The 27,999-nt window shown below is 42.5% G+C and overlaps 1 protein-coding gene across 2 annotated transcripts; it reads left to right on the forward strand.

The window, feature by feature from the left end:
- Window positions 1–245: 245 nt before the first annotated feature.
- Window positions 246–27,989, forward strand: LOC6537278 (protein kibra). Of its 2 annotated transcripts, XM_039376816.1 has the most exons (10): window positions 246–1,204; window positions 22,540–22,838; window positions 23,103–24,732; window positions 24,799–24,979; window positions 25,053–25,446; window positions 25,519–25,830; window positions 25,894–26,014; window positions 26,078–26,287; window positions 26,348–26,591; window positions 26,640–27,989. In XM_039376816.1, exons 1-10 carry the CDS (start codon window positions 942–944, stop codon window positions 26,802–26,804), a joined length of 3,819 nt encoding a protein of 1,272 aa, XP_039232750.1. In that variant the 5' UTR covers window positions 246–941; the 3' UTR covers window positions 26,805–27,989. The 2 variants fall into 2 exon arrangements, with proteins under 2 accessions (XP_039232750.1, XP_002097836.1); XM_002097800.3 differs by having other exon boundaries at window positions 26,348–27,989.
- The last annotated feature ends 10 nt before the right edge of the window (window positions 27,990–27,999 follow it).

The raw sequence follows: 27,999 nt of genomic DNA on the forward strand, positions 1-27,999 counted from the left end.
TATTGCTAGACCAAACATTTCTATTTTACCACTAACAATTCTACTGCAGCTTATTTATTCTCTACGCCAAATAATAATCGTTTAAGGATGCATTCATTAAGAATCGTTTAATAGAATACATCGCATCACTGCAGCCCCGTCAATACAGCCTATAATATCGATACCATGCAACCCATCGATAAGCATCGCCGCGTATATATCGAAAGCCGATGCGATGTTTTTTGCAGCACCACTAGCAGCGAACGTTACCAAAACAAATTCCGAATCCAAATCGGACGGTCATCAAGCGCGCTACTCGTGTTTTTTGCTGCTCCCCCAAGGAATTCCGGAACCGAACAGATCGGCGACGGCGCGAACTCACTGAACTGAAGTACATATTTTTTTGTGAACCACCAACTGAATGGTTGGATTGGATTATCGTCGTTAATTAGTTTCAATCAGGCGAATATAAGTAAATAAGAAAAGGAGTCCAAACGCTTGCAACAACAACATCAAGAAATGGAAAGAAGCAGCACCAACTGTGAGCAGTGATCGTGCGCTTGTGTGTTCGCCCCCATGTGTGTGTGCGTGTGTTTGTGCTGGAATGGAATGCAGTTACGAAAAAAGTAAATAAATAATTGAGAGCGCGCCCGCGCTCTCCCGCTCTTTCTCCCCTGCGCGCGTGTGTCGAGTGGCTCGGTGTGTGCCTGTGCGCCCGTGTGTGTGCGCCCGCGCGTGTGTGTGTGTCTGTGTGTGTCGGGTCGGTCTCCATTATCGCCGGAGCAAAAGAAACGGAATTGAAATGTCTTTGCTAATGTAAACAGCGCAAAGAGAAACCCCCCGAAAAAAAAAGCAAGCGTAGATAGCGAAAAAGAAAGAAAAGGCGCGCGTCGGGTGAAAAATAAAGCAACAACGACGTTTTCTCAGACTCCCCAAAGTACACAGCGAGAAACAAAACTAAGATGCCGAATCTGCAACAAACCGCATCGCAATCGCAGTCGCAGCATCATCTGCATCCCCACCACCTGCGACCCCACCAGCAACAACATCATCAACAGCAGCAGCAGCAACAACAACAACAACACACGCATCATCAGCAACAACAACAGCACCACAGCGATTTCCCACTTCCCGATGGCTGGGATATTGCCAAGGATTTCGACGGCAAGACCTACTACATAGATCATATCAACAAGAAGACCACCTGGCTGGATCCCAGAGATTGGTAAGTGTTCCAAAAAGATCGCAGATATCGTTAAACAGATAGTTTCAGTATGAAAGTTAGTTAGAAACTTGTTGGGTATACTAGAATAGTTATCACCATTAAAATACCATTTCAATTGCAACAATAACCTTATTGCCTTATTAATGGTCAATAAGTAAAGTGGAGGATTCATTGAGATTCAATTTCAATTAGAATACAATTCCCGTAAAGTTGTAAGTGGCCTACAAAGGCACAAAACTCAGGTGAGAGATCAGCAGTTCACTCATTCAGGAAGCTCCGGCCAACAAGCTAAAAAAAACCCATATAAATTCCGATTCCGAAGTGCTCTTGAACCGGAAAGAAAAGGTGCGTGCTGCAGCTGTGTGTGTAAAGGAATGCGATCGGCGGAGGCGAAAAGAAGCAAAAAAAAAAATGAAAAAAAAGGAGAATAAAACAAAGAGGCAAGAGGAGGCAGCAGCAGCGAAATAAATTACATATTTTAAACAAGGCAGCGGCAGCAGGCAAAACAAAACGGAACGGAGCGGGGGAAAAACTTGGAGTAAACATTCCGATGCGATGATTAAGACTCCGAATATAACTGAACTGAACTGAGAGTGGCAACAAACAAAAAAAGGCTTGTAAAGCCAAGGAAATACAAAAAAATACAAAAACAAAGCAAGACACAGAGAGAGAGAGAGAGAGCAAAAGTTAAATAAAGCTCGGCGAATGATCTGTAAAATAAAAGGAAAACAAAACCAACAAACTCATACGTAATGAGTGCGAGAGAGCCAGAAGAGAGCGAGCGAGTGCGCTGCGATCAGGCCATGTATCTCATAGATACATTTTAGTTTGCCGTTCGCTCACATTTTTTGTCTTCCCTCTCGCTCGCGCCCCTCGCTGCCGCCCCACTCGCCATCTCTGTCTGTCGCTTTGCCCATAAACAATTGCAAAATGTACGTAGGAATTTTTGCAGTTTCGAAATAATTGATTTCTGAAATTCTTCGCCCTCTCTTTCGCTGAGTTCAATCTTTCGATATTCACAGATAGAGAAAATGCTGGTCCGCTATTAAATGGATTTGCCATCTTAAATTGCTTTAAACCAAAGTATTGCCTTTCGGCAACTATGGAGAATTCCTTCCCTCTTTATAATTGCAACATCAGGGTTCAAGTAACTATAGCAAAGATCTTGTCATTTTTGTTTCAGTGCATTTCTATCTGTGATCGCCTTATTGTTTCAGTTCGTTTGGGACTGTGTGCGCTTCACGCTTTCAATTAACACAAACATTCCCTTTGTTTGTTTCAAATTGCATGGACATTGTTGGAAATGTTTCACTGAATTAAGCGTTGTGGAATTTCAGCATTTCCTCCACCCTTCCGCCTCCCCCGCCTTTGAAATCGAAACGAAACATCTGCGCATTTGCTAGGGTTATGCATCAAGTAGATTATACATGTACATATGTATGTATGTATATGCACATATGTCGAACGAATGTCTGCCAGTGGGCACAACAAAGCGGCGATCTATGTGCGTTATGTTCAGATTTCGGGGTTATAGACTTGTATAGCTTGAAGGACCTTAGGGGATTTAATGGTTGAGTTATGGCTTACTTAACCTATTTGGAAGCAAATAATATCTATTAGAAATCTTTCATAGCACACTTATAATTCTAAGATTTGTATCTTCTGGTTGCACCTGCGCAATACAATATTTTCCAACATAGTTTCACCATTTCTATTGAGCAAACCAAACTATTTAGGGCTGTGCACCTCTTATTGGTATTTTGCCCATTCGCGCATATTTTGTATCCAAATCATCTACGCCTTTCGGTGCCCCCCTCGGCTGTCTATCGATCCCCCGCCCCCAACACGCAGTGCTATTGAATTTTCAAAATTGCTGCCGGTAGCGCGCAAAAATTCCAATAAACCATAAATAAATTTCTACAATAAAGCGAAGCGAGCCAGGCCTCGGGCGGCCTTTAAAGGCCTCGCCACGTTTCGAGCACAGCCAACAGAAATCACAGAAAAAATAAATATCTATTCCAATATGAGTATGCAAGGTCGAATTATCGATACCCTTGAAATGTTTTACCGATAATTGCTTGGCCGGCTTTGGCGCACATTTTCTAAGGTTTTCTAAAATTAAATCAATTTTGCAGAAGATCTGTTTCTACTGTTTAGTTCAGAGTTCTTTTCGCAAAATGAATTAATTAATTATTAAAAGTAGATCTTGTAAAACTCAATTAAGTCATGGAATTACTTCTGTATGTGTCCCAATAAAGTATATGATTAATCCCAAGGAATTTTGGATTCGCAGCGTATTTAACTTGAGTACATTTCCCACTTGTACGTACAGCATTTCGACGGGCGGTATTTTTGTGATTTCGTTGCTGTTGGTGGCTCTCTTTTGTTTTTTGTATAAACAAAAGTTAACAACGACTTGACTTGGCCATGCGATTTGGCATTTTTTCGACGCCGTCTTCTTCTTATTTCGTTGCTCACATTTTTTCGCAAGTTTTTGTGTATTTCTTACCAATTGTTTAGCCACAAACAAGGCGGCGACATAGTGGAATATTTTTCGTGTGCGTTTTTAGACAGAAAACGTGTTTGGTGACAGTATTTCGATCTATTCATAGGAGCTACATAAAAGAAATAACCAAAAACAGCACAGGGAAAAAATCAATGTATAAAATAGCAACAAATTCGGTTTGGCTACCACCAGTTGGGATAGTGACTAGTGACTCGAACTCGTTTGTTTTACATAAACTCAAATCGCCGCCAAAAAGGCCTAGCGAAAGCGGTTAACGATCGCTGTCATAAGTCGGACAGAGTGGCGCCAGCGGCGGGGGCTGTACTTGAGTATCTGCATCCGATCGGTAGCACAGAAAACGTTATAAAAAGGCAATAGGTGCACTGAAAGAAGTTATATATTTTTAATAGAGAGAAATGGCCTATAAAGGGCTTGAAATGTATAGGTTTGGAGCATCTTAAAATAAAGCATTTAAAGATATTTATTCTAAGATGATCCGCCAGTTCATTGGCATTCCTCATCCTATCTTATTAACTTAACCTTACCCTGGGTAAGTCGAGATATTTCTCGCTGTGCACTCTACTCCCAACCAGATTGTGGCGTTCTAATTCCACCTGTGGCATTTTAATTCGAGAGCGGACAATCGAGCGGTTGGTTCGATGGATCGCTGGATTGCTGGATGGCCAATCCGGCTGGATCGGCCAATTGCATAAAGAACGCAAATCGCAAATCGCAAATCGGGCGATCGAAACAAGAGCTGAAAAATAGGGGAGAGGCGTGCATGCGTGTGCTGCCAGGCATTATGCATTAGATGTGGCGATTTCTATCCGACTCAAAACGAGCTACAAATTTGCATAAAATTCAATTTGGCTTTTGCAGCGAAAGATGCCAGCACATGTACACGCGTATGTACAAAGATATATATATATATGTATATAACTATCTGTATATATATATAGATGTATAAACATATATCTGCGCTGCTCTGTACATGTATAGCAACTTGGAAAGCTGCAAAACGGCATTTTTCCTTTAATAAATTGCACAAGGCAATGCAGCAACAACAGCGGCAGCAAGAAAAGTGGAAAGAATGCAGATGCAATTGCCGTTTGCTGCTGCACCTACAGTGATAAATGCCATAAAAACAATGTCAAAAGATTGCAAAACAGTTTTTATTGCATCCAAACTGATTCAGATACTTATACAAGTTAGTTGAAGCGTCAAAGATAGTTGACGAGTTGTTTAATAAATTGATTTACTTTTTTTATGTAAGTCAGTTGGAAAACACTTAATATTTCAGTTAGTGTGATTGTTGTAATATTGCTATTTCATTACAACAGTAGTGGCACTTAGGCAATAACCACTGTACGCGGACAACAGATGCAGATACACAGCAGCGGCAACAGGCAACAACAACGTGCAGCATGCATTGCATTTGTGCAACAAGTATTTCCACTTAACAACAGCAACAACAGGGAAGAAATTTTTGTTGCTGCTGTTGCAGTTGCTGCTGCTGCTGCTCCCTGCTGCAGTCGAAGTTGAAGCCGTGATTACAATTTGATTACGCGCATGAATGCAACGCGCGGCTTTGCCAGCAGCAGCATTTTCTAGTTTGCTTGCTGTACGCGGCCCAAAGCGTTAAAAAATATTTTCTTTTGCACTTGCGATCAGCAGCAGCAGCACCAGCTTCAGCACCAGCAACTGCAACTGCAACAGCGACACTCGTTGGCCAAAGATAGGCACATGGGTACATAATGTATCTGACAGATACATAAGCGAACTTTAGTCGCTCTTCGCAGCACCGCATGTTTTGTCCATTTAAGCGTCTGTTTTTCCACGGCGAGCCCCGGCTAGCTGCAACTTGCCACCAACTGCCATCTAAAAAGTGGCAACAACTTCCAGCCAACGACAACAACTTCCCAGCAACAACAACCACGATAACGACGGATCTGCAACGACTTTTCCTGTCTCGCACTTGTTGCATGTCAGCGGCGACGTTCTTCAGCAATCAACACTTGTGATTTTTATCAAGCATAATGATTTCCTTTTCAACATGTGCTAATTAAGAGGGTAGCAGGGAAAAACGGAAAACAAGCCAAGGGCTCGCCGCTTTGCAGGCAGAAATAAAATCTGAAAATTGCAGTCTCCCAATAAAAGTATCCACATATCCATTGCAACTAAAAATAACAATTATAAACAAGTAACAATTTAGAAAACATATATTTATGAACTCTATTTATTCCTAAATATATGTTATTTGTTCCCAATACTCGTTTTATGGTTTAAAGAAGCTCTTGCGTACTTCACTAAACCCTTTGAACTCAAAGCACTTGCCCATTTTCTCAGTGTATCGCACCTCAGGCCCTGTGATTGTGACTCGGACTAGCCCCCTATTTTTTTTGCCATTTTTTTCACGTGAATCTCCAAGTGGCCAGCATATCGATTTATAATAATTCAGCTGTCATTCGCGCAGCTGAACAATTTTTCACTTACAGAAACTGCAGACGTGAGCAGAAAATTAAGTTACTCTACGCCCGGCGATTGTTGGCGATTTTTCAGTTGTTCAGTTTTTAAGGTTTTTTTGATATTTATTTATTTATTTTTTTTGTGCTTTTTATTTTGAGGAGACGTGGATAGGGCCGCGATTCTGGTATTCTGGTGGCTCTTTGGTCTGGTTATTACTGGCCGAGGTTGTGGCTCGGAATTGGGATTCCGATTTGGATTTGTCTGTGGCTTTGGCTTTGGATTTCGAGTTGGCTGCCTGCACGCGCGATCCGCAGGCATTTCGCTTATAGTATCTTTTCATTTTTATTTTTCTTGTTGGTCGGTTTTTGTTTTTATTCGCTAATTTTGTTTCTGCACTCGTCTGCATGCCAATCCGATCGTCGTCGTCTGGTCGGATTTTTGCCATATGCTGAGCTGGCTCTCATGACGGATCATGATGTATGTATGTACATATAAACACATATATATTCCGTAGTCCATACGAAAAATCTGTGCAAAGGTAGCAATTTTCCTCCATGTACGAGTAGCAGTGCATGCGGCGATGAAAAATAATAAAGCAAGTGAAATGAAACGAAACGAAATCAAAATGCATGCCCAGGAATGTGCACACTCGAGATTCGAAATAATTTGCTGTGAGATACATTTTCTTTTGTTGCTTTAGCAGGGTATATTTATTGTTTAGTGATCTCTACATATCTGGCATGTCCTTAACCAATTTCTAAATAAAAATCTCCCAGCATATGTGGGCAATGTTTGGATTTTCAAAACTAACAGATGCACTTTAAACAACCGAAATGGCCTGACCAAGGGCGAACCAGAACCAGGCATTTATTCCATGCCCTGAGCATATGTTGTATATTCCTCGTCTCGAATATTGCAGCTGCTCGCATGCAGTAGATACACTTGAACGAGGGAATTCAAACTGAGAAACAGAAACGATGTTATAGGAGTGTAATCTTTAATCTGCTATTTGAAAACACTTTCCCATGAAATACCACGCTCCGATGAAGGAGAGCCATCTCTCTTTCTCGATTTAATCGCTGGCAATTAATTGCCCTAATCAGGCAGGCACTGGACGCGCTTGGTGTGGACAATGGCATTCGCTGTAATCAGCTGTTCCGAGAGCTGCCATGACTAAATACTTTATGGCCTAACCAGAAATCCAATGCACAAAGCACACACTGCCCCTTACAGCGTAGAGCATTCCATTGGAGGCTGGGTCTTAAGACGGGGATTTCAACTCCAGCCCAGTTGCTGGTTTCTGCTTTCTGGCCCTTTTGTTGGCTGCACGAAACTTTTGTATTATTTTTCAGTAGCACTTTCCGAATGCCATTTGAGTGCGCATAACATATTCTTAAGGTCTGCCCCAAAAGGCGGCAGATGCAGATGAATCTGCGGGGGGCTATGCGATGATTAAGCTGATGGCTTCTGCGCAGGCGCACGCACATTTTGTATGCGTCGCTCATTTGGATACCCTTGCTGGGGGTATGTCTACTACTCTGTGCCGTTGCTACAAATCAATAATATATTTATTTAGCATTCGAATGCTTAAAGTAATAATGAATAGCTATAAATGCGAGTTCTTTCAGAGCGAAAGTAGTTTATTGTTTTGCAAGATCAGTTCTTGAGAGTATTTGCGATTCTTGGTGTTGAAGTGACTTGGCTACTTCGTTTCTGATCTTGCTGTTTCTTTTTCCCCACATGTATTTTCCTTTCTTTTTTTTTTTCTTTTTGTATCTTTCGGATGCGATGCAGCGAGTGCAGGAGGAGCATAATTAACATGGTGGGGAGGGGGCTGTGGCTGTGGCTGTGGAATGTATCTGAATCGGTAACTGTGTATCTCGTAGGTGTTCAAGTTGTTTGCTGCTGTTCGTTCAACTGTGGAATTTCGTTTTGTTGTCGAATTTATGGCCTAATGAAGTGATAAGGCAGGCAGAACGGGAGCGTGTTGGTGGGCAGAAGAGAGGGGGGTGTGGCAGCGTGATTCGGTTGGCCATATGTGGACTTTAGCTGTATATCGGCATTCCTGGGATGCCACTTAAAAATGTATCTGTATCTGTTGGTGTGTCTGTGTCTGTGTCTGTTGCTGTATGTCTGGCTGTATCTTTTGCGAAGTATCTTTGGGCTGCTGGTGCTGTTGTTTTTGGTGTTTTTGGTGTTGTGAGTGTGCTGCGTGCGCTGTCAAAATGTTTACCACAGCGCATAATTCATTCGCTCGTTTGCCCGATTCTTTTTGTTCGACTCGGCGCATTCTTGGGATACTTCAGCTGGAATTTATTGGTTTGTGGGTCAGGGCAAAAGAGCTCACCGATATGCAATCGCATTCTGACGCCGCTCGAAGGAATGTGAGCGACAAAATACTCACATATACATATACATACATATGTATGTATGTATATTGTTGCAAATCAGATTTTTTTCTGCTGCTGTTGCTGTGCGGTTGAACGTACGAGTGTCTTTGTCACACGCCCATCTCTAGTTTACTATACCCACTGATGCAAGTACTGGTGGCACATAGGATGCACATTGCACATTGCACATGGGACATGGGACACGGGATATGGCCTGGCCAACAAAAACCGGCTCAAAAGAGCGGAATGGCGCGATTTAAGTCGGCTGCAGAGTGCGCGAGAGCGTTGAAAAATGTTGATTAAACTGCTTAAATGCGCAAAGCTGACATTCATGTCAAAGCAACTGACTTTGCTCCCTGCTCTCGCATCTTGCAGCTTGCAGCTTGCAGCTTACAGCTTGCATCGCCTGCCCCGGCAAAATATGTACATAAATAAGAACATTTTTATGGGCTGCATGTTGCTGCGGCATGGAAGCAGCAGCAGCAGCAACGCAGCAACAGCACAGCAGCAGCAGAAAATGTTGCCAAGCGCCTGGAATGTTTGCCAAATACAAAAATCAGGGCGTAGCTTACATAGATACATACGTACACAGAGCAAAAAACTTGGCACTATGGGAATTAGGTAATAGTTGTATTTATTATTCATATTTTTAATATTCTATTTTTTAATAGTCTAATATTCTATTTTTAATATTCGAACAAATGTTTCGTATCTTAATTTATATATCAATAAAACTACTAAACAACCAACAACTGAATTGGTTAAGTTGAGTTTAGTTTAGCTTTACATTATTGTTTCCAGTGTACGCATGCAATGCTTTTCTGATACATACATTCATAGTAGCTTTGGCATTTAAGGCAATGCGCGCATTGCTTTAATAAATGCATGCACACTCAAACACACAAACACAAGCAAATTGCATTCAATTGGTGCCGATGCCGCTGCCGCAGTTGTGAGTTCACAGCAACTTTGAAATATTTTCCAACAGCAACAACTATCGCCGCAGCCTATTTCCAAGCACAAAATGCATTTACCCCGCGCCCTGCGCCCCCTCTCGCATTCCCAGCAACCCCAGCCGCAACCCACCGACTTGCCAACCCAACGCCCCCTCGGCCAACCCCCCGCCCATTTCGATCGTTCGTTCAACTAGCGACGGGGACGGCAACTGCAACTGCAACTGCGACGACGACATTGCTGCATAGTTGCTTGCCGCTCTTGCTGTGTGTACACTGCAAGAAAATAAAGTGCATTCTGGCGATATTAAAAAGACTTGCCTAATAATTTTTATTATTAATAGTAGAAACGGTACTTCAACTTAACTGAAAACCTATTGGAGATTCCATTATAACTGTAAGTAATTTATTTGCTTGGCTGAACTGAAAATCAAGTGGCTTTATGTGCCTATTCTAAAGTTATAGGATCAGTATTGTGAATTGCTTAGTTTTACGTTCTGTTAGTTTGGTTTTTTAGTTTTTTAGTTTTCTAGTTTTTTTTTTTTGTTTTTTTTTCCAGTGTAATGTCGCTAGTGCTGCGCTTGCTGTTGTTGTTGCTGGGTCTGCCCCCCAGCGCAGCTCTCTTTCGCTCTCTCTAGCTGCCTTTCTCCCCCCCTCCCTCTTCCACTCGCAGCGATCGCAACCATCTTGTGTTGCTGTTGTTGGTATCTTTTCATGTTCTGCTTTCCGTGCTCCTTCGCACACATTGCTGTTGCTCTCTCGCCGTGCTGTTGTTGTTGTTGCTGCTGTTGTAGTTGTTGTTGTTTCATAGCGTAAATAGCAAAGTTGCCCGTACAATTTTAGAAGAACTTGTCAAAACCGCATTCCTGAGCCGCAGCTATCTCGCTCGCTCTCAGTCGAGTGCTCCCCCCATCGCTCCTTCTCCCTCCCTCTCTCTCTCTCTCCCCCTCTCTCTATCTCTCTCGCTTTGCTGGAGGCAACATGGGAGCAGCAACAGCAACAACAACGACAAGCATTGCAACTGCAACGAGTTATTTATGCATGTTTGTTTATTTGTTTGCCTCGCAGTAAATGATCACATACACACATTCCTAGATACACACATTCGCATGCGTGTGTGTGTGTGTGTGCGTATGAGTGTGAGTGCGCGCATCTGCTGCCGCTAATAAATATTTTGTACAATTTGTATTTTGTCGCTGCCAAGAACAACAAGAATATCTAAATTGGCTTATATAATGCCAACTGCTCAAAATACATACATACTTATAAGCACCGCATTTTTTCGTGTTTTTCCTTATTGGACTTGAAACACGCGCCAGAATTCGATAAGTATCTTTTAATAACATTATGCAAATGTATCCGAAAGATGGCCAAAACTTGTTGGCAGCTGTAAAATGTGTTCAGCAGAACTCATTGACAATGTTTTTGAAACTTCAGGAAAATAGTTCCACTGCTCAACCAAAAGTATTTACACTTTCGACTTTGTATCTTAAGCAAAAAAACAGAACAAAGAATGTTAAAGATATTTTAAACTAATACTGTCCGCTTTCGGAATGGCCAATTAATATACTTATCTTTATGAGCCGACCCTGACCGCCATATTTTTGTACACAGCAACATTAGAACGCGAAACCGCAAAACGACCCACAAAACAAGAAAATACGAACAAATTCTTGAATCAATAAAAGCCAATCGGTCGGTTATGACCACCTCCTCCTCCTCCGTCTGGCCAAAAGCAACAGCCAGCGGACTAAAATTCCATGGTATGCCACGAGCGCTTACCATAAAATTGGAAATCTTTCAAGTTCTTTTGCCATCGGTTTGGTTTTGGTTTGGTTTTGGTTTAGTTTGGTTTTTCGGTGAATATGAATATCTGTTTGGGCGAGATAAACAAACAAACCGAGCGGGCCGCAAAAATGCCAGAAAAAGATATTTTGGAATTTGGTTTCGAATCGTTTTGTATCGTTTCGTTTCGTTTCGTATCGCTTCGAATGCGGATTTGTATAGAAATGATTGTTATGGCACATTAGGGAGAAATATGAAGAGGCGAGACGTTAAGAAGAAGAGGGTGCACACATCATTTACATATGTATTTAATGGCCCGGCGTCAAAAATAACAGCGAACAACAAATTTGGCTACATTTTTGCATACACTCCAACAACAAATTCCACACTCAAGCAACGTTAAAACGAAAAAAATTAAACAAAAGCATATTTGTTTATAAAACAAAAGACGAACTAAGAGGGCATACAAAAAGAAGGCAACAAAACTAAATACGCCAAATAACAGAAATGTTAATTGGCCCATTTGACATGCGGCATTTGGCATTTTTTCGCCTTCGAGCCAGCTTTCATTCCGCTCATTATTATTATTTGTAGACAACGTTGAGAAGTATTTTTGAATGTTGCTGCTTTTGTTGTTGCCGAATGGCATGTAAAAACCTAAAACGAAAAAATAATGAATAAATATTTGAAATAATTTTGGCCAAGATGTGAATTCCCAAACTGTCTGCAGAAACCAGCAAGGTATATGTACATATGTATTTATAGAAATACATATTTCTTTCGAGTATTTTTGTGCACAGAACTGCCAAAGTGTCTGCGAAAAGCGAATCGAACTATTTTTTGAAAATCTAACCTATTTCTTTATTATTACATATGAATGTATGAGATACTTCCATTTAATGCACACAAATTCTTTGTTGATCTTGGCAATGCTATTGCTTTCATATATTTTACCACGGAAACATTTGAATCTCTTCTATGAATCCCACAAACAATAAGTTTCAATTGAATTAAACGCATATTTTTGTGCATGTACACACAATTTGTGTATCGCCAAAGTGTCTGCCAAAAGCCAAACCGAATTTTGAGTGAAAAATCTCTTGCCAGTTTATGTATACTTGCACAAATGCTTGAAATTTGCAGGGAAATCTTTCAAGCGAGTAATATTCCTTTCAAAAGAATGTATTCTGCACCGCCCCATGACTGCAATTATGAAATATTCATGCTAATCCATAAAGCGAAATGGTATATTTTTACTTGATCTTGACAAGCCTATTCCTTTGTTGACTTCGCTCCCACAATTAAAGGGTGGAAGCCACTGCCATTTTTGCCATGGAAATGTACGAAATTCCCATCAAAAGGCCACCGCCCCCCATCCCGCCATTTTCCCCACCCCAGATCCAGATTCAGATTCAGTTCCAGATATGCAAGTAAAGTAAGTAAGTGCATATGCTTATGCATACTCGTATATTCCCAGTATTCTGGGTTCAATTCGAGCACACACGACCCCATGTCTCTGGAATGCGGGGCCCCAACACAATGGAATGGCATGGTATCGTACGGAATGGAATGAAAAATGAAATGGTATATGGTATAGGGGGCTAGAGGATAGGGGGCTAGGGAACTTCCCCTGCTCTGTTGCATTATTGCGGGCTAAATTCTATCAGATACGATACCCGCAAGTATGACGATCGGGCGAATATAATTTCGAGGCGGAGACGTTGACGTCGTTCAGCTTGTGATTTGCGTTCGAGTTCGCATTCACGTTTTGCAGTCGGATTTTTCGCCTTTTTTTACTTCAATATATTCGACATGTGTGTGTAGAGGACAGTATTGCTCAAAATACTAAGTTCAAAACTGATTTTTCGAGTGGGATTTTTGGGTTGTGGTGTTATCTTTCTTTAAGCTAGAAATTTTTGACATCAATCAACTTTTACACAAAAACTCTTTTAGTTTGGCTTCGGTTAGCCTGAACTTGATTGAATATGGATTTTTGATAGATCGAGAATTCTATTATACTGAACTTGTCTGTAATATTTATACATGTATGTATGTATATGGGCTACAGACAAACATACAGACATATGCGATCTCGCCTCGCTTGGCGCACAGTCGCTTGGCTGCTCTGGTATGTGAAGGTCGCAACAGTTGTTTTGTTAATGACAGAGTACAACCACGATCGAGGGGCCAACAACTACAACTACAACTACAACTATTGCTACTACTACTACTTCTGTGCTCACACATAAGAAATAGCAAACACGAGATGGCTTACGGCTATTAGCCAAGCAAACGTAAACTTAACTTTGCAGTTGCATTCATCTTAAACAACAAAAAAGCGAAGACGAGGCGAGAATAAAAACAAGAGAGAACGCTATAGTCGAGTTCCCCGACTATCTGATACCCGTTACTCAGCTAGTGTAAGTGCGAAGGACAGTTTTTGGCGGTTTGTGGGCGTTAGAGTGGGCGTGGCCAAAATTTTTTTTGGCGAATTGATAGAAATTTACAAGACTAATACAAAAATGAAAAAATATCAAAACATTTTTCAAAAGTGTGGGCGTGGCAGCTTTGGGCGGTTTGTGGGCGTTAAAGTGGGCGTGGCAAAAAGTTTTTTTGCAAATCGATAGAAATTTTCAAGACCAATACAAAAATGAAAAAATATTAAAACATTTTTCAAAAGTGTGGGCGTGGCAGTTTTGGGCGGTTTGTGGGCGTTAGAGTGGGCGTGGCAGCATGATTCGACAAACTTGCGCTGCGTCTATGTCCCTGGAGTCTGTATGCCTAATCTCAACTTTCTAGCTTTTGTAGTTCCTGAGATCTCGACGTTCATACGGACAGACAGACGGACAGACGGACAGACGGACAGACGGACAGACGGACAGACGGACAGACGGACAGACGGACAGACGGACGGACAGACGGACATGGCCAAATCGACTCGGCTATTGATCCTGATCAAGAATATATATACTTTATATGGTCGGAAACGCTTCCTTCTGCCTGTTACATACTTTTCAACGAATCTAGTATACCCTTTTACTCTACGAGTAACGGGTATAACAAAGGGGCACCGAATGTATCTCCATCTTGGGGTTCTTGGCCATGCATCTACTTTGGCGATTCCCGGAACCGACTAATGTCACAAAAAGTAAGAAATATCAAGAAAAATGCACAGGTGGACACTTTGAAGTCTGAAAAGTCTGAAGTTAGCCAAAAACAAAGAGAATGCGAAAGCCAAAAATACAAAATCCAAAGCAAAACAAACTTTGCATTTGTTCTTGATGCTGCCAAGGTTTCCAACACACTCACAAAATTAGTAGGAATTTTTGTTAATATATATGTATTAATGTTATATGTATGTATAAGTTAGGATCGGTTGGAAATGTTTTGCCATGATGTTGTACCATGTGGGCGGGAGAAATGTTTCCGAGTTGTCGTGTCGAATTTAAATCTTTTATAATGCGCATACCAAGAATTTTTGTTGACGTATTGAATACCGTTGCGCATATTTCCCAAAAAGCCACACGAAAATCGAAATTTAAAATGCTTTCACAGCGTTACAAAATGGATTAACAAAAATATTCATTTTACAGTAAGCAGCTCAAATTTATTGCTGTCACGCGTTTTTAGTTGATTAAAATCTAATAATGGTGTGATTTTGTAAATAGCATACTTCATTCATTGGCATCTGAATCACCAACCAATTTGGTTATCAGTGGTATTGATTAAATCTTTTTATTAGCCAATAACTACACCTTGATGGAAAAGTTTAATCTTCATTTGCGAAAGTGAAGAATTTCAAAGTTCTGATAGGTAAATTGGAAATTGATAACTGAAAGTATCTATCGGGTTACACATATGTGCAGATACATTTTAGTTGGCATACATACGAACGTATTTTCGCCAGTCAACTGTGCCCCTTATAAATTATGCATTTGGAAGAATTCTGTGAATTTGTATCTGCCATTTAGCTTTCGAATTTTTTGGCAATTACAGTGGACGCAAATAGAATGCGGACCTCGCACAATCAGAGTCAGCGACGCAATCGCAATCGCAAAAGCAAACAGAAACAGAAACACAAACACAAAACGCCCGTCAACAGGTCATTAAAAATCATAAATTTCAATTTAAGTTTACTTTGCTTGGGCTTTGGCTATGGCTATGGCTATGGCTATGGCTATGGCTATGGCTATGGCTATGGCTTTGGATTTTGAATTTTGATTTTTGTATTTTGCCATGAGCGCCAAAGTGGGCGCTCTTTGCATATGTTGTACGTTTACTTGGCTGTCTGTTTGTTTATGTCCATGTATAAATTCTATGAATTTTTTAATAGTTCATTTGTATGCAGTCGGCGTGCTCATGGCGCAAAAATTTATTTCAATTGTTCACTTTGGAATTTATGGCAGACATTTTGTGATTTCCAAATGTGAAAGACGAAGAGTCAAAAGTTTATTTTCCTTTTTGTATTTTCTGAGAGCTTTCAAGATGGATAAGTTCTTCTGGGTCGTCATGTTTTTTATTCCATTTCTTTTCTCCGATGTGACTAATGTGAGATCAACCCACGCAACTCGGAATCGAATGATGGGGCCCTGGGGTTTGAGGGGTCTCTGGATTCCGAAGTCCGTAATTGACACCCACTTGCCGAGCCGAGTGGGTTGCCAGATATGTGGGGTGCAAAAGCCCCGAAATCCGTGTATCCCATTGGCCAGATTGTAGAACACTTTCCTATGGAGATAATGCCGACCCAAAAGAAATAGAAAAACCTTCGTCTTATCTTGGCTCAACGCATGCGCAGTTCATTGACATTTTCTCTGGAGTTTTCTTGTGTGATTTCTTGTGTGTGTGTGGGAGGGAGGAGGCCTGAAATATTTAAAATATTCATAGAGACGCCTCGTAAAATGCATTTGATAAGCTTCACGCAAATCGGGGACAGGGCATTAAAGCGGTTTCCGCTTTTTATCGCGCCGGAAGGAAGTGGAAGTGTGAGATAGACAAGATGCGAACAGGAAATGCAGCTAATATACACCACTTTTCCATCCACAAGTCCACTGCGAACGCCACTTGAATGGGATCTGGTTAAATGAAAAGGCAACGCACGGCAATAGCAACAGCAAAAGCAAATACGACAACAACGAACACTGAACACCGAACAACGAACACCGAACAACGAACACCGCGATAAGATAAAACGATGTACGACCTTTATAGCGTAATTTGATTAAGCTCGAAAATATTTGTGAACAGATAATGGAACTGAGTCGAGAAGCGGTGCCAGAAGCAGGGCAAATAATGCGAGTGATTATTATTAAACATTGTTTTTCACAATGAATCTTCTCTGAAGCATCTGTGAGATAGCGATCATGAGTTTTGATTCGCGGTGTGTGCCTTGCACTATAAATAGTTCTGGCTGCCCTTACCTTTAAAGTTACCCACTTCATGTCTCAAGTTTTGTTTACTTAGAGGCAATCTTGTGGAAAGATTAGATGAGATATTCTTAGACACGCCCATTTGAAGTTGGGGCCCCTTTTTTTATTTTAAACATTAGATACACTCAGTATCAGTAATTCAGCATTACTTAGATTATCCAAACTAATGTACTTCCCTTACTAACTGACCTTCGATAATGAAGTCTTCAAGATAATTGCTGTGTTCATGAACCGTTCGACAATTTATGTTATTTGGCATAAAGTTATCATATGTTGAAATGGCAAGTGCTAGTTTAACCATTAGTTTAACCATTACCCAATTACTGAATCATTATTCCTGTCAACCTTTGAGTGCTGTTTATCTCTTGCTGAATCACAAACAATTTACAGCCTGGCTATAAAACTATTTCACAACGGCGCATTTTGGTTCCTCATTCCTCGCAGAGCATAACCATAACCCATTATAAAAGTATAGTATTTCTGAGATAGGTATGTCAAGGTGATGTTTGCTTGGTCGCTTGGTGGGTCAGTCGCGATCAAAGTGGGTTATAACGTGGAGATTATATGATTCTTGCATACATCAACTTGACATTAATTTCCCAAACCACTTTGAGCCGAGCTCGAATATAAACCGGAACACTTGCGGGTCTCCACTTGCGTGTTCGATGTCTCAGTTCCGCCAAAGCGAAATAATTGAAATAGAGTAAATCCGACTGCGGGGCTACGAAGCTACGTGACTCGCTTGCAAAGTGGTCCAAGTCGAGCTGGTCGAGTTGGGCCTATTTTTTCGCTCGTCTGCCTAATATTATGCTTATTTCGGACATGATCATTTATACCCATTCGAGACTGGCTTGATTGACGCAGGCCTCGATTTGAATTGCTAAATGATCTCGCGGCTCGGCGACTCGAGAGCTCGTTTTCTCAATGAATGGCCGGCTAATTTGTGAGATTCTCCCCGATGTGAATTCATTAGGAGCTATTTTTAAAGAAATCAATTTGGAAAAGAATTTAAATTGACGGGGGCTTTCCGATTGAATCCGCGCAGATAGCAACTCAAACTTACAATGCATGGGCTTAGGCTCAAGAATTTCGATACGGAACTCGAATTGCGAACCTAAATGGTCAGATAAGATAAAAAGCCATTAGGAACAAAATATTATTAGGCCTATATGGGTGAAGAGCATTACTCCCGGCATTAAAGATTGAAGCACATAAGTGGTGGTGTATGTTTTCTCGATGATACGTGCCCTCAAGATACGCTTATGTAGAATAGATAGAATTTTTATAACAAACTCAGATTGCGAACCTGAATACAGAGTTGAGTACTAATATGAAAACAGTAAAAGCCGCCGTAAAGTTTTGCAGACTAAAGCAATTGACTAATCTGGCACTGGATTTGCTAAGCACTTTGTTATGTTCAAATCCCATAATGAAAGATTTTTGATTTGCTGTTTATTGGTCATCAAATGGTCAACTCTGTAGACCATTTCTTACTGGTTATGGCCGCGAATTAGCATAAAACCCGACGTGAACAGTTAAATAATATGCTTGATGTGTGCTTCGCGGTGTGTGTGAGTGTGTATGAGGTGTATGTGGTGTTTGTGGTGTTGTGGTGTCTGAGAGCAGTTAACTTAAGTGCTGCCTAATGACAACTTCTGCTGGCCACTCGCCATCGCCATCGATACTCCATCGTCTTCGTCGTAGTTGTACCCGTTACTCGTAGAGTAACAGGGTATACTAGATTCGTTTTAAAGTGTGTAACAGGTAAAAGGAAGATTTTCCTACCCTATAAAGTATATACATTTCGGAATATCCGATAGCTGTTGTAATTTTGTTATTTTCCTGGCCAAATTCTATCGACATTTAAAAGAGAACTTTACAACTTCTTTGTGACCCCAATAGCTGACCAATAGGTATCTGATAGTCGAGGCAGCGTACGCTCTTGTTTTGTATTTTATTTCTTATTTTTATTTTCCCCTCGAATGCGCCATGCCATGCCCATGTTTCAGTCATATTGTGACAACGAAATTCATGCTGAAATATTTTTGGCCCGAAACTTGTTTTTCCTCATATATTTCCCCCACCCTTTTTGTCATTTTATTTTTACTCTTTTCTTAAAGCGCGAATTTATTACAGCGCTTGGTCGAAGCTACGTCGCCGCGCCATAAATATTTTGTTTACAATATAATTTAATTTATGCAGATTTCTTGTCCGCTCTTTCGGCGGCCACGATTGTGGGCGCACAGGAGCGGCCAAGAAAATAGGTTCTTTTCCAAGGCACAAACACTAAATGTTTGATTCCTTTAAAATTAAGCCAATTAAGTATCTTAAAGTGCATTTTTCGTCACAACACCAATTATAGGTTTTGTTGAGTAGAGTAATAGATGCATATACGAATTCAAACATCTTTCATAATTCCCAGTGCCCAAATCTTAACCAAAACTGTGTGTGCATGCCACACATGCATATCAAAGCCATCTTAACGTTCAATGTGGGCTATATGGCGAGTTTCGAGTTAACTGCTAAAAGGCCAACAAGTCGTTAGTCGCTCGTTAGCTGCCTTCCTCGTTTTTCTGCCAGCATCTGCAAAAGTGCCAATGAAGCCCTATTACTTGGTAACCGGTGCCACGCCCACTCGCCTCGCTTTCCATTGATTTTTTGCCGTTGCATTTCTGATGGTGAGAGGGAGGGCTGGGGTGTCTCTGCTGTTGGTGCTGATGTCGTGGATGTCGCTGAGGTCAAGCGCTAATGGAAAGCCCATAAAAATTGTATACGATTTTCCTATTGAGTTAATTAAAGACCGCCATAAAGAACGGCAGCCGTTTACCGAATTTAATTGCCACACATGACACCTGTCCGTTGGAAAAAAGGGGGAGCTTCTGACTGAAATGACAGGGTAAGAAGTTCTCAAAGGTTCTCGGGGAATTTTATGCATGTTCCCCAATGAGAGCTGTCTTTCCTGGGCGATTCCTCCGCAAAGATAGCAACATTATCTGTGGCCGGGATTTGCATTTCAAAACTAAGACTATAAGATATAATTTATATAATTATATAAAGGCATAATGAACTGAGTGTTACCATTAGGGTGTACTTTAGTTTTTCCCAATTATTTATACAACAAATTTCAATAGAAGTAATGCAAGCTGGCTAACTGTGCCGTTTACCCAACTTGATCTACAAACGGCAAGAAAAACAAAAGGTTGGCTAAAAAATAAATACAAAATTTGTTGATTTGTAATTATGAAACCCCGTGTGTTGTTGACGACGACGACGGGCCAGAAAAAAAAAAGAAAGAAAAATCCACGACGACATCAAATCACATCAAACGTCGCCAAGTCAAAGTCATGTATTTTTTGTTTTTCGCTTTTTGTTTTTGAGTCAAGTCAGTATTTTCGCTGGCGATTGTCTTTGGCGATCGTGAGATCGCTTTTGTGTGTCAAATGTGGAGCTTTGGACCCCAGTGCACCAAGAGACTAGAGACTGGCACATGTCTCCGGCTGCATTTGTGTATCAGTAGCAGTGGCAGTGGCAGTATCAGTATCAGTTTATTTATTCATGCTCAGCTCAGTTCAGTTGAGCTTAGTTCAGTTCAGTTGGGATCGCTTCGGTTTCGCCTCGTATCTATATTTTATTTCTTTCCAACCCACTACTCTACTCGTTATGATTTCTGTGTCACTTGTCTTTTGTTTTGCTTTCGAGCTACGGGTGCAAAGTGGATGAACCTTGTTCCGTTTATCAAAGGCGGGCGTTTAATTCAATCAACTGCAATAAATACACATTCATAGATGTGAATACTATATATGTACTATATGGGCAGTAAGCTATCGCCAATGACTCTTTAATATTAATGGGAGTCCCTGTCCAAGTGCACGTTCACATGAGAAATTAACCTCTGAAGGTATACCCTCAAATGAGGTCTTTTTCATTTTTTAATAAGCTGGAAATAATTATTTTAGAATGTAAATTTATTATTACCATCTTAATATTGTCACACATTTTTATAGCACAAAGAGGCGTGACATTTATTAGCTTATTTCAATAAAGCAACTAATTTTAAGAGTGTTTCAAAGCATTCTTTTTAACTTCATCCATTTCCATCGGACGTCATAATTCGCAATCTAAGATAATCAATCTATTAAATGGCGATTTTTAGAATGTTTGCTCAACAATCCATGCCAAATATAAACGCAGATTAACAAATCTAAAGTTAACAACCTGTTTAAACTTATTTTCGTGACGCTTTGCTCTTCAAATTCATAGGCATACATATGTAGGTAAGTAGATATGTGCAAGAAAATCTATAGTTGAGAATTAGTCAGCGGCCGTCGTCTTCAGTTTGTTTTTGTTTGGATAGCGCGGTATTCCAGTCAATCATAAACAAAATCGATTGTTAGTCCCAGCTGCGCTAATTTTATTTTCAATGGCTTCGTCAACACTCGATTCCAGATAAAACAGCCGATCCAAAAAATATGTCTAAAAGCGCAAACAGCAGGCAAAAGGCTCGTGGCCAGATATTCCAAGAAAATGCCAACCCAATCAGCAGAGAGAGGCAACTGCAATCTGGAAAATCTGTAAACAAATTCATATGTACGAGCAAATATCTTAAGAGACATACTGCGTTCTAAAGCCACAAGTTAAAGATAACCATAAGTAGGATTCCTCCATAACTTCAGAGTTAATTAAAACCAACAACTCAAATCGATATTGTTGGCATACACTGCGTATGCGTAATTTTATTGCCCTCTTGGAAAAACACTTTTAAGTGAATATGCCTGGCTTTTAATCTATAAAAAGTCAGAAATATAGTTAGATATAATATAGTTAGATAGATAGATATAGATAGACATTCTTGAGAAAACCACCCGGGCGTATACTTAATATTCGATGCCATTTAAGAGCGCAGCTTTCTTTTATGGGCAGAACCCCCGAGTATGAATTGCTAATATATGATCTGGATCGCAGTATATCGTTCGTTGAACTGCATGCCATAAAGCGATTTACAACGCTGAAACGCACTGCCTCTGGCTATCTATCGCATATGGCGCAGATTTATTTATCTGTATCTGCGTTTATTCGGCGGGAGCTTCTTTAATGGCTGTGCGAATTCCAAAGCAATGATTAATTAACAGTTTGCCGAGTTCGCCCTAATGAAAAACAAAAAGCCAAAGACATGTATACGCAATTGAGGAGACACTCAGATATATATATATACATATGTATATAGACAGACAGATATGTGCCCCAGTGCGTATGCTTCAACAATCAATCCATGGCGATTAGCAATTATCGTTGGAATGCGAAAATGCTGTTGCCTGATATTGAAATTGAGTTTCGCAAACAAACAGAAGGAAGACGACAACGACGACGACGACGTTGTCATCGTCATCGTTTTAGGATTTTTCGTTATGGCTATGGCTGGCTTATTTGTCCGCTGGCTTTTGTTTTGCTTTCTTGCCGCACTATGCGAGTTATGGCCTCGATAAGATTAGACATTTGCCAGCGGCATTTGGCAACAACAAACAGAGCGCAGACATTCCGCCGCATGGCTGCGGTTAAAATTTCAGAAATTGGTATTTCTGCGACACTCTTGGCCGCCGGAGACTGTGTTTTGTATTGCCCACTTTTACTTACCCAAAATGCACACAGGAAATACGCGCTAATCTTATCGGAATTCCAAGCAGCACTAACTGCCGTGGGAAAGGTTCGATATATGTACATCTTTCGGAATGCTAGAGATTCGTAATGTTAGCATGTAACTTGTATAACTTGTAACTAACCTCTTGATTTCCCACTATTTGTATCCTTACAGCTACACAAAGCCGCAGACCTTCGAGGATTGTGTGGGCGATGAGCTGCCAATGGGCTGGGAGGAGTCCTACGATCCGAACATCGGACCCTACTACATCAACCATCTGGCGCAAAGCACCCAGCTGGAGGATCCGCGACAGGAGTGGAAGACTGTCCAGGAGCAGATGCTCAGTGACTATCTGTCCGCGGCGCAGGATCAGTTGGAGAACAAGCGGGAGATGTTCGACGTTAAGCAGCAGCGACTTCTTTGGGCCCAGGAGGAGTACAATCATCTGAAGTTGGCGGCCAGCCGAAGCAGTCGTAAGTATTACCATCTAGTTAAGTTCCTGGTGTCAAGATATTTTGATTTTGGGACTATTCTTATCACTTGTGCCATAATTTTCGAAGTAATAAACAATCAACATAAACATGCGTCTGAGAAGAAAACTCTAGCTAAAGTCCATATCTTTAATTTGACATCGTAGATGTTAGCCATAAGTCAACAAAGCACTTGTAGAACTATTGTTCTGAAAACCTAATCTCAAATGTCTTAACGTGAAACTAATATACTTCCTTTATTTCCAGTGTGCTCCTCCTCCAGTTCGATGAGTCGCCACGATCCGGAACTCCTAAGAGCCGATCTAATGTTGGCGCGGGAGCGAGTCCACCAGCTGAAGCAGGAGCTGACCCACATTACCAATGACATATCCTACACGGAGCGCGGCATGAACACGCTGTACTCCGTGGGCGAGAAGATCAATGCTCGGGAAAATGGATGCTACGACATCGCCGAGGTCCAAGCGATTCGCGAGGAGATGCTCAAGGTGCACAAGTCGCTGGTCTCCGGCGAAAAGGTGCGCGAGGAGCTGATGCGCAGTCTGGTGCAGATCAAGAACGAGCTGGGTCGCCAGCAAATCAGCGAGGAGAACTCGGACCTAGCCTCGCCCTTCGACCGCGTCTGCGTGGCCAGTCAAACGGATCTGTGCGGATCATCAGGGGACAATCTGAACGGAGGAGCCCGTTTCGCGGAGATGGCCAAGACCAAGTTGCAGTACGCCGAGTGGCGCAAGCACATCAAGAAGCTGCAGCAGCAGCTGGCCGATCATGTGGAGCGCATTGAGCCGGGCCAACTGGAGTCGGACAAGGATCGCATTCTGCTCATCCAGGAGAAGGAGAAGCTGCTGAACGACTTGAACAGCATTTCTCTGAAGTCCCGCAGCGAGGAGGAGAAGCGGGTGATCCACCAGACGCGCCACAAACTAGAGGAGGACCTCAAGGAGGCCTACGAAGCGAACAACACATGCGTGGCCAATCGCCTGCGCTTCCACGAAGAGAAGCAGCTGCTGCTGGACAAACTGCAAGAGGCCCTGAAGTCCACCAAGCTGCTGGAGGAGCGGCTCAAGTCCTTCTCCTCGGAGAGCACCTTCTCCATTAGCAGTGGCAGCAGTCTGGGCTCCTTGTCCACGGCCAGCAGTAAGAGCGCCCTGAGTTTCACCGACATATACATTGATCCCTTTGCGGTGGACTCGCCCATTGACGTGGTGGATCTGAGACGTCGCTCGCAGAGATTGTTCCAACAGCACCAGCAGCAGCGTCTGCATCCCGTGCATCCCGTCCTGCAGCAACAGCAATCCGCGGAGGTAACGCTATCGCCTAGAAGCAGCCTCTCCATGGAAACGCCGCCCGCCTCGCCGATGAAGTATAATGCGGGCGCGGATCAGACGCCGCAGGCCCTCAAGGAGGAGCCCACTTATGCCAATGCTCTGCCCGCCCCTCCCGCCTACACAGCCCCGCCCCCAGTTCCGATTTCCGGAGTCAGAGCACGACCCTACGACCTGGACTCCACCGTGCTGGACTGCATGATGCTGGAGGCCAAGCTGCAGAAGCTGAACATGGGTACCCCGCTCAACCTGGCTGCTGCGCCACTCTCGCCCATTTCGGAGAAGCCCTCGCTGCTGGATCTGCCGCAGGAGATGCTCAGCCGATCGTCCTCCACCTCCAACACGCGATCCGTTTCGGCGGCGGTCAGCAATGAGTCCGTTGCCGGCGACTCCGGCGTCTTTGAAGCGTCGCGCGCCCATCTGCCTCGAAAGGAGCTGGCACAAGTCCAGATTGGACTGAAGTATCTGAAGCAGGAAGGTGTACTCGTCGTCTCTCTGGAGCGTGCCAACAATCTTCTGGCCCTGTGGACTGCCTCGGCGGACAACTCGCAGGTGTAAGTACAACGATATTCTAGTGGGATCTGTTGCACATACTAAATGCATACTCGTTTGCCTTTTAGGTATCTCCGTGCTGCGTTGCTGCCGAATTCGCTGACCTCCATAAGGACCAAGGCGCTGGGCGATTTCCAGAAGCCTGTTTTCAATGATACATTCGCCGTGCCCATCACGCTGGACAAGCTGTTGACCAAGAGCCTGCAGGTGACTGTGGTCACCATGACTGGACAAAAGGAGGAGATTATTGTAAGTATAATTTATGCACCAATTTTCATTCTTATTATCGGGATCTAACTATTGTATATGGTCAATATTTTAGGGCACTGTGCAGATCAGCATGGCCGAGTTCAACCCGGAGGATTCCACACTGAAGTGGTACAACGTGCTGAGCTCCAAATTCATTCCCAGCTTTGAGTCTCTGGACATTCCCTCCACCAGCGCAGCTGCAGCGGCAGCGGCCGTTGCCGCCAGCAATGCACCAAACAGTGGCAACAACCGGGAGGAGTCGTCGGATGAGTCCACCATTACCTCCTCCCAGACATCCACACTGACCAGAAACCAAGCGCCCTGCATGGAGCTGCAGGAGCAAATCGCCGCCGAGTTATTGGAGCTGGGTCCGCTCAATGAGCCGGAGTGCAGCGACGACGACGATGATGACGAAGAGGAGGAGTTGGATGACAAGCAGTTGGTCAGCGATGTTGGCCTAATGAACTGTGAGTTTCTAAAATGTAATATTTTCTACAATAGTACATTTATTCAAATATTTATCTTATCCCAACCAACAGCAAGCGGCATGCTGGATGCCTACCTACAAAACATGAAGCAGGAGTTCGCCGACAAGGAGACGAACACGGATCGCGCCTACTTGCCGGAGAAATCGCGTGGCCAGTCCCAGCTGATGGACGACAGGCCCGTGAAGCGATCCCAGACCTTCACGCCATCCGCAGCGGTCAGCAAGAATCGCTACAACTGCCGACTCAATCGCAGTGACTCCGACTCCGCGATGCACTGCGGTGTGGCGCCCCACACTTTCCAACGCGGCGCTGCCGAACGCCGATCCCTGCGCTTCCACACGAAGGCGCCCAAGTCAGTCACAAGTAAGTACTGCAAAGCATACACCTCTTGCTGTGATATTTATTAATTGCGTTAATTGTATTTAGAACTGCATCATACTCACATACCCCGCACCAGTTTGGACTTGGAGCTGGATCTGCAGGCGCAGCATAGCAAACTCTACTTCCTCAATGATCAAATCGCCAAGCTGCAGAACCTCAAGGAAGTGTAAGTTTTTAAATAGAAATCCAAGATTAAGTGAAAACTATAACATACTGATTTACTCAACAGCTTGCAGAAGGCCTGCGAAAACAAGGATCCTTTGGTGGCCGCATGGGCCATTGAAAACGAGGAGTTCCAACGCCTGGTGGCCCGCGCCGATCCTGCCAAATGCCCCGAGGAGCGCCAACTGCAGAAGTTGCTGATGAAGACCGCCAAAGAGATCCACAAACTGCGCAAGACCAAGGTGCCCAAAGGCTGTCCCGATTTGGTGTCTTTCAAGTAAGTTATATTTGCACTTTAGCCATAAAAAACAGGTATTTTAATGCTCTATGTTTGCAGGGAGAAGATCACTTTCTTCACACGCAAGGGCCTGTCGGTGCCCGAGTTGCCCAGTGAATTTACCTTGCCGGAAGCTAATCCCATCGAAGAAGAAGAGGAGGAAGAGGATGAGGATGAGTTCTACAATTCAGCTGAGACGGCAATTGCCATCAACACGGCGCTGGTGGCTAGCAGCAACCGAAACAAGAATCTCAGTGAGCATCCCCACAGAGCCACCAGCGGGGCAGTGCCTAAGTTGCCAGCACCTGTTGCTACTCCTGCTGCTACTCCCGCTGCCACTCCTGTTGCTACTCCTGTTGCTACTCCTGTTGCTACTCCTGCTGCCACTCCCGTCGTTTCCCCCGCTGTCCAAACTGATGCTAAACCAGCAGCCGCTCCAATTCCAGTTGCATCTAGCGATGCCGAGCAACAGCGCTTCGACTACGTGGTGGATCGCAACTACGGCGTGGAGGTGTAGCCCCATCCACAACTCCCCATCTTCGCTGTACATTTTTGTAATTAATGTAGTATTTATTTTCACTAAGCAAAAAGTATTTATGTGTATAAACAACTGATGTAACAAATATCTGTGCCTTATAGAGAACGTGAGAGAACGACAAGAACCATGCTAGAATGATATATCCACGCATAGCTATGCACTAGACCTAAGCCCATTATTGTAACTAGATTAGCCAAGCAGCCCTAGCCCTAACTGCACCCAAAGTCAGTTGTACAAATTGACCCCCACTGATGACCATATGAAAGCAATTAGATATAAAAACCACCAACCCGCCCCAAACAATTTGCCCCGCCCAAAAGAAAAAAAACAAAAACAAAACCAAGAAACAAGGAATATCAAACAATAACGCGCACATTGTGCGTTCAATGCCTTCAAATTCATATTGAAACCAACTGTATTCTTAAGACTTGAGCAAAATTATACGAATGTTTATGAATATTTTTATACGCAGCTAGTTAGGATAGTTAACCCAAGCCACATATACACAAAACGTGAAAATATTTATTATACTGATGGATCGATCGACGTAGCGCTCGAATTCTGTCGTTTAGGTTAGTTAGCTTGCGTTTTTGTTAAGCTCAAAACGAATTCTTATACTGTAATTTTTTTTATAAAAAAATCCTATGCAAAAAAAAACCAACCAACACAAAAAAAGTGAATGTACCATATTAGATAATCGTCACTATGTTAACTATAAGAGCGCCCTTAACCCCCTGACAATGCCACCATTGCATAAAGCGCATAAAAATGAGAAAAAATATATAAAATTAAACCTTGTTATGCTTTCCCAAGCGGACCTGTTAAAAACTGTTGACTTTGAAACTGTGCCGTGGTGCACCGAGTTTGTATGAAATGAAATGATATGAAATGAAATTACCCACAGCTCTAGTTTAGTTTAGGTTTTACACGTGTGTGTTTTCGTTTTCGGGCTCTATGCAAACTTTTGCTGTTGTTTATGTTTTCACTAACCAGACCCAGCCCCTTCCCACCCCCAAACTCTAGCAAGTAGTACGAGTAAACTGAATGAAAGTCGCCACACATATTTTTTCAATACCGTAGTAATTTTAGTTGTAATAAATTATATGAAAGTGAACCTGTATATTGTAATTGTGCAATAAACATAAAAAAACTGACATAACTAAAGTGAATGTGC

Source organism: Drosophila yakuba, chromosome 3R (assembly GCF_016746365.2).
Source record: "Drosophila yakuba strain Tai18E2 chromosome 3R, Prin_Dyak_Tai18E2_2.1, whole genome shotgun sequence".
Lineage (NCBI taxonomy): Eukaryota > Metazoa > Arthropoda > Insecta > Diptera > Drosophilidae > Drosophila > Drosophila yakuba.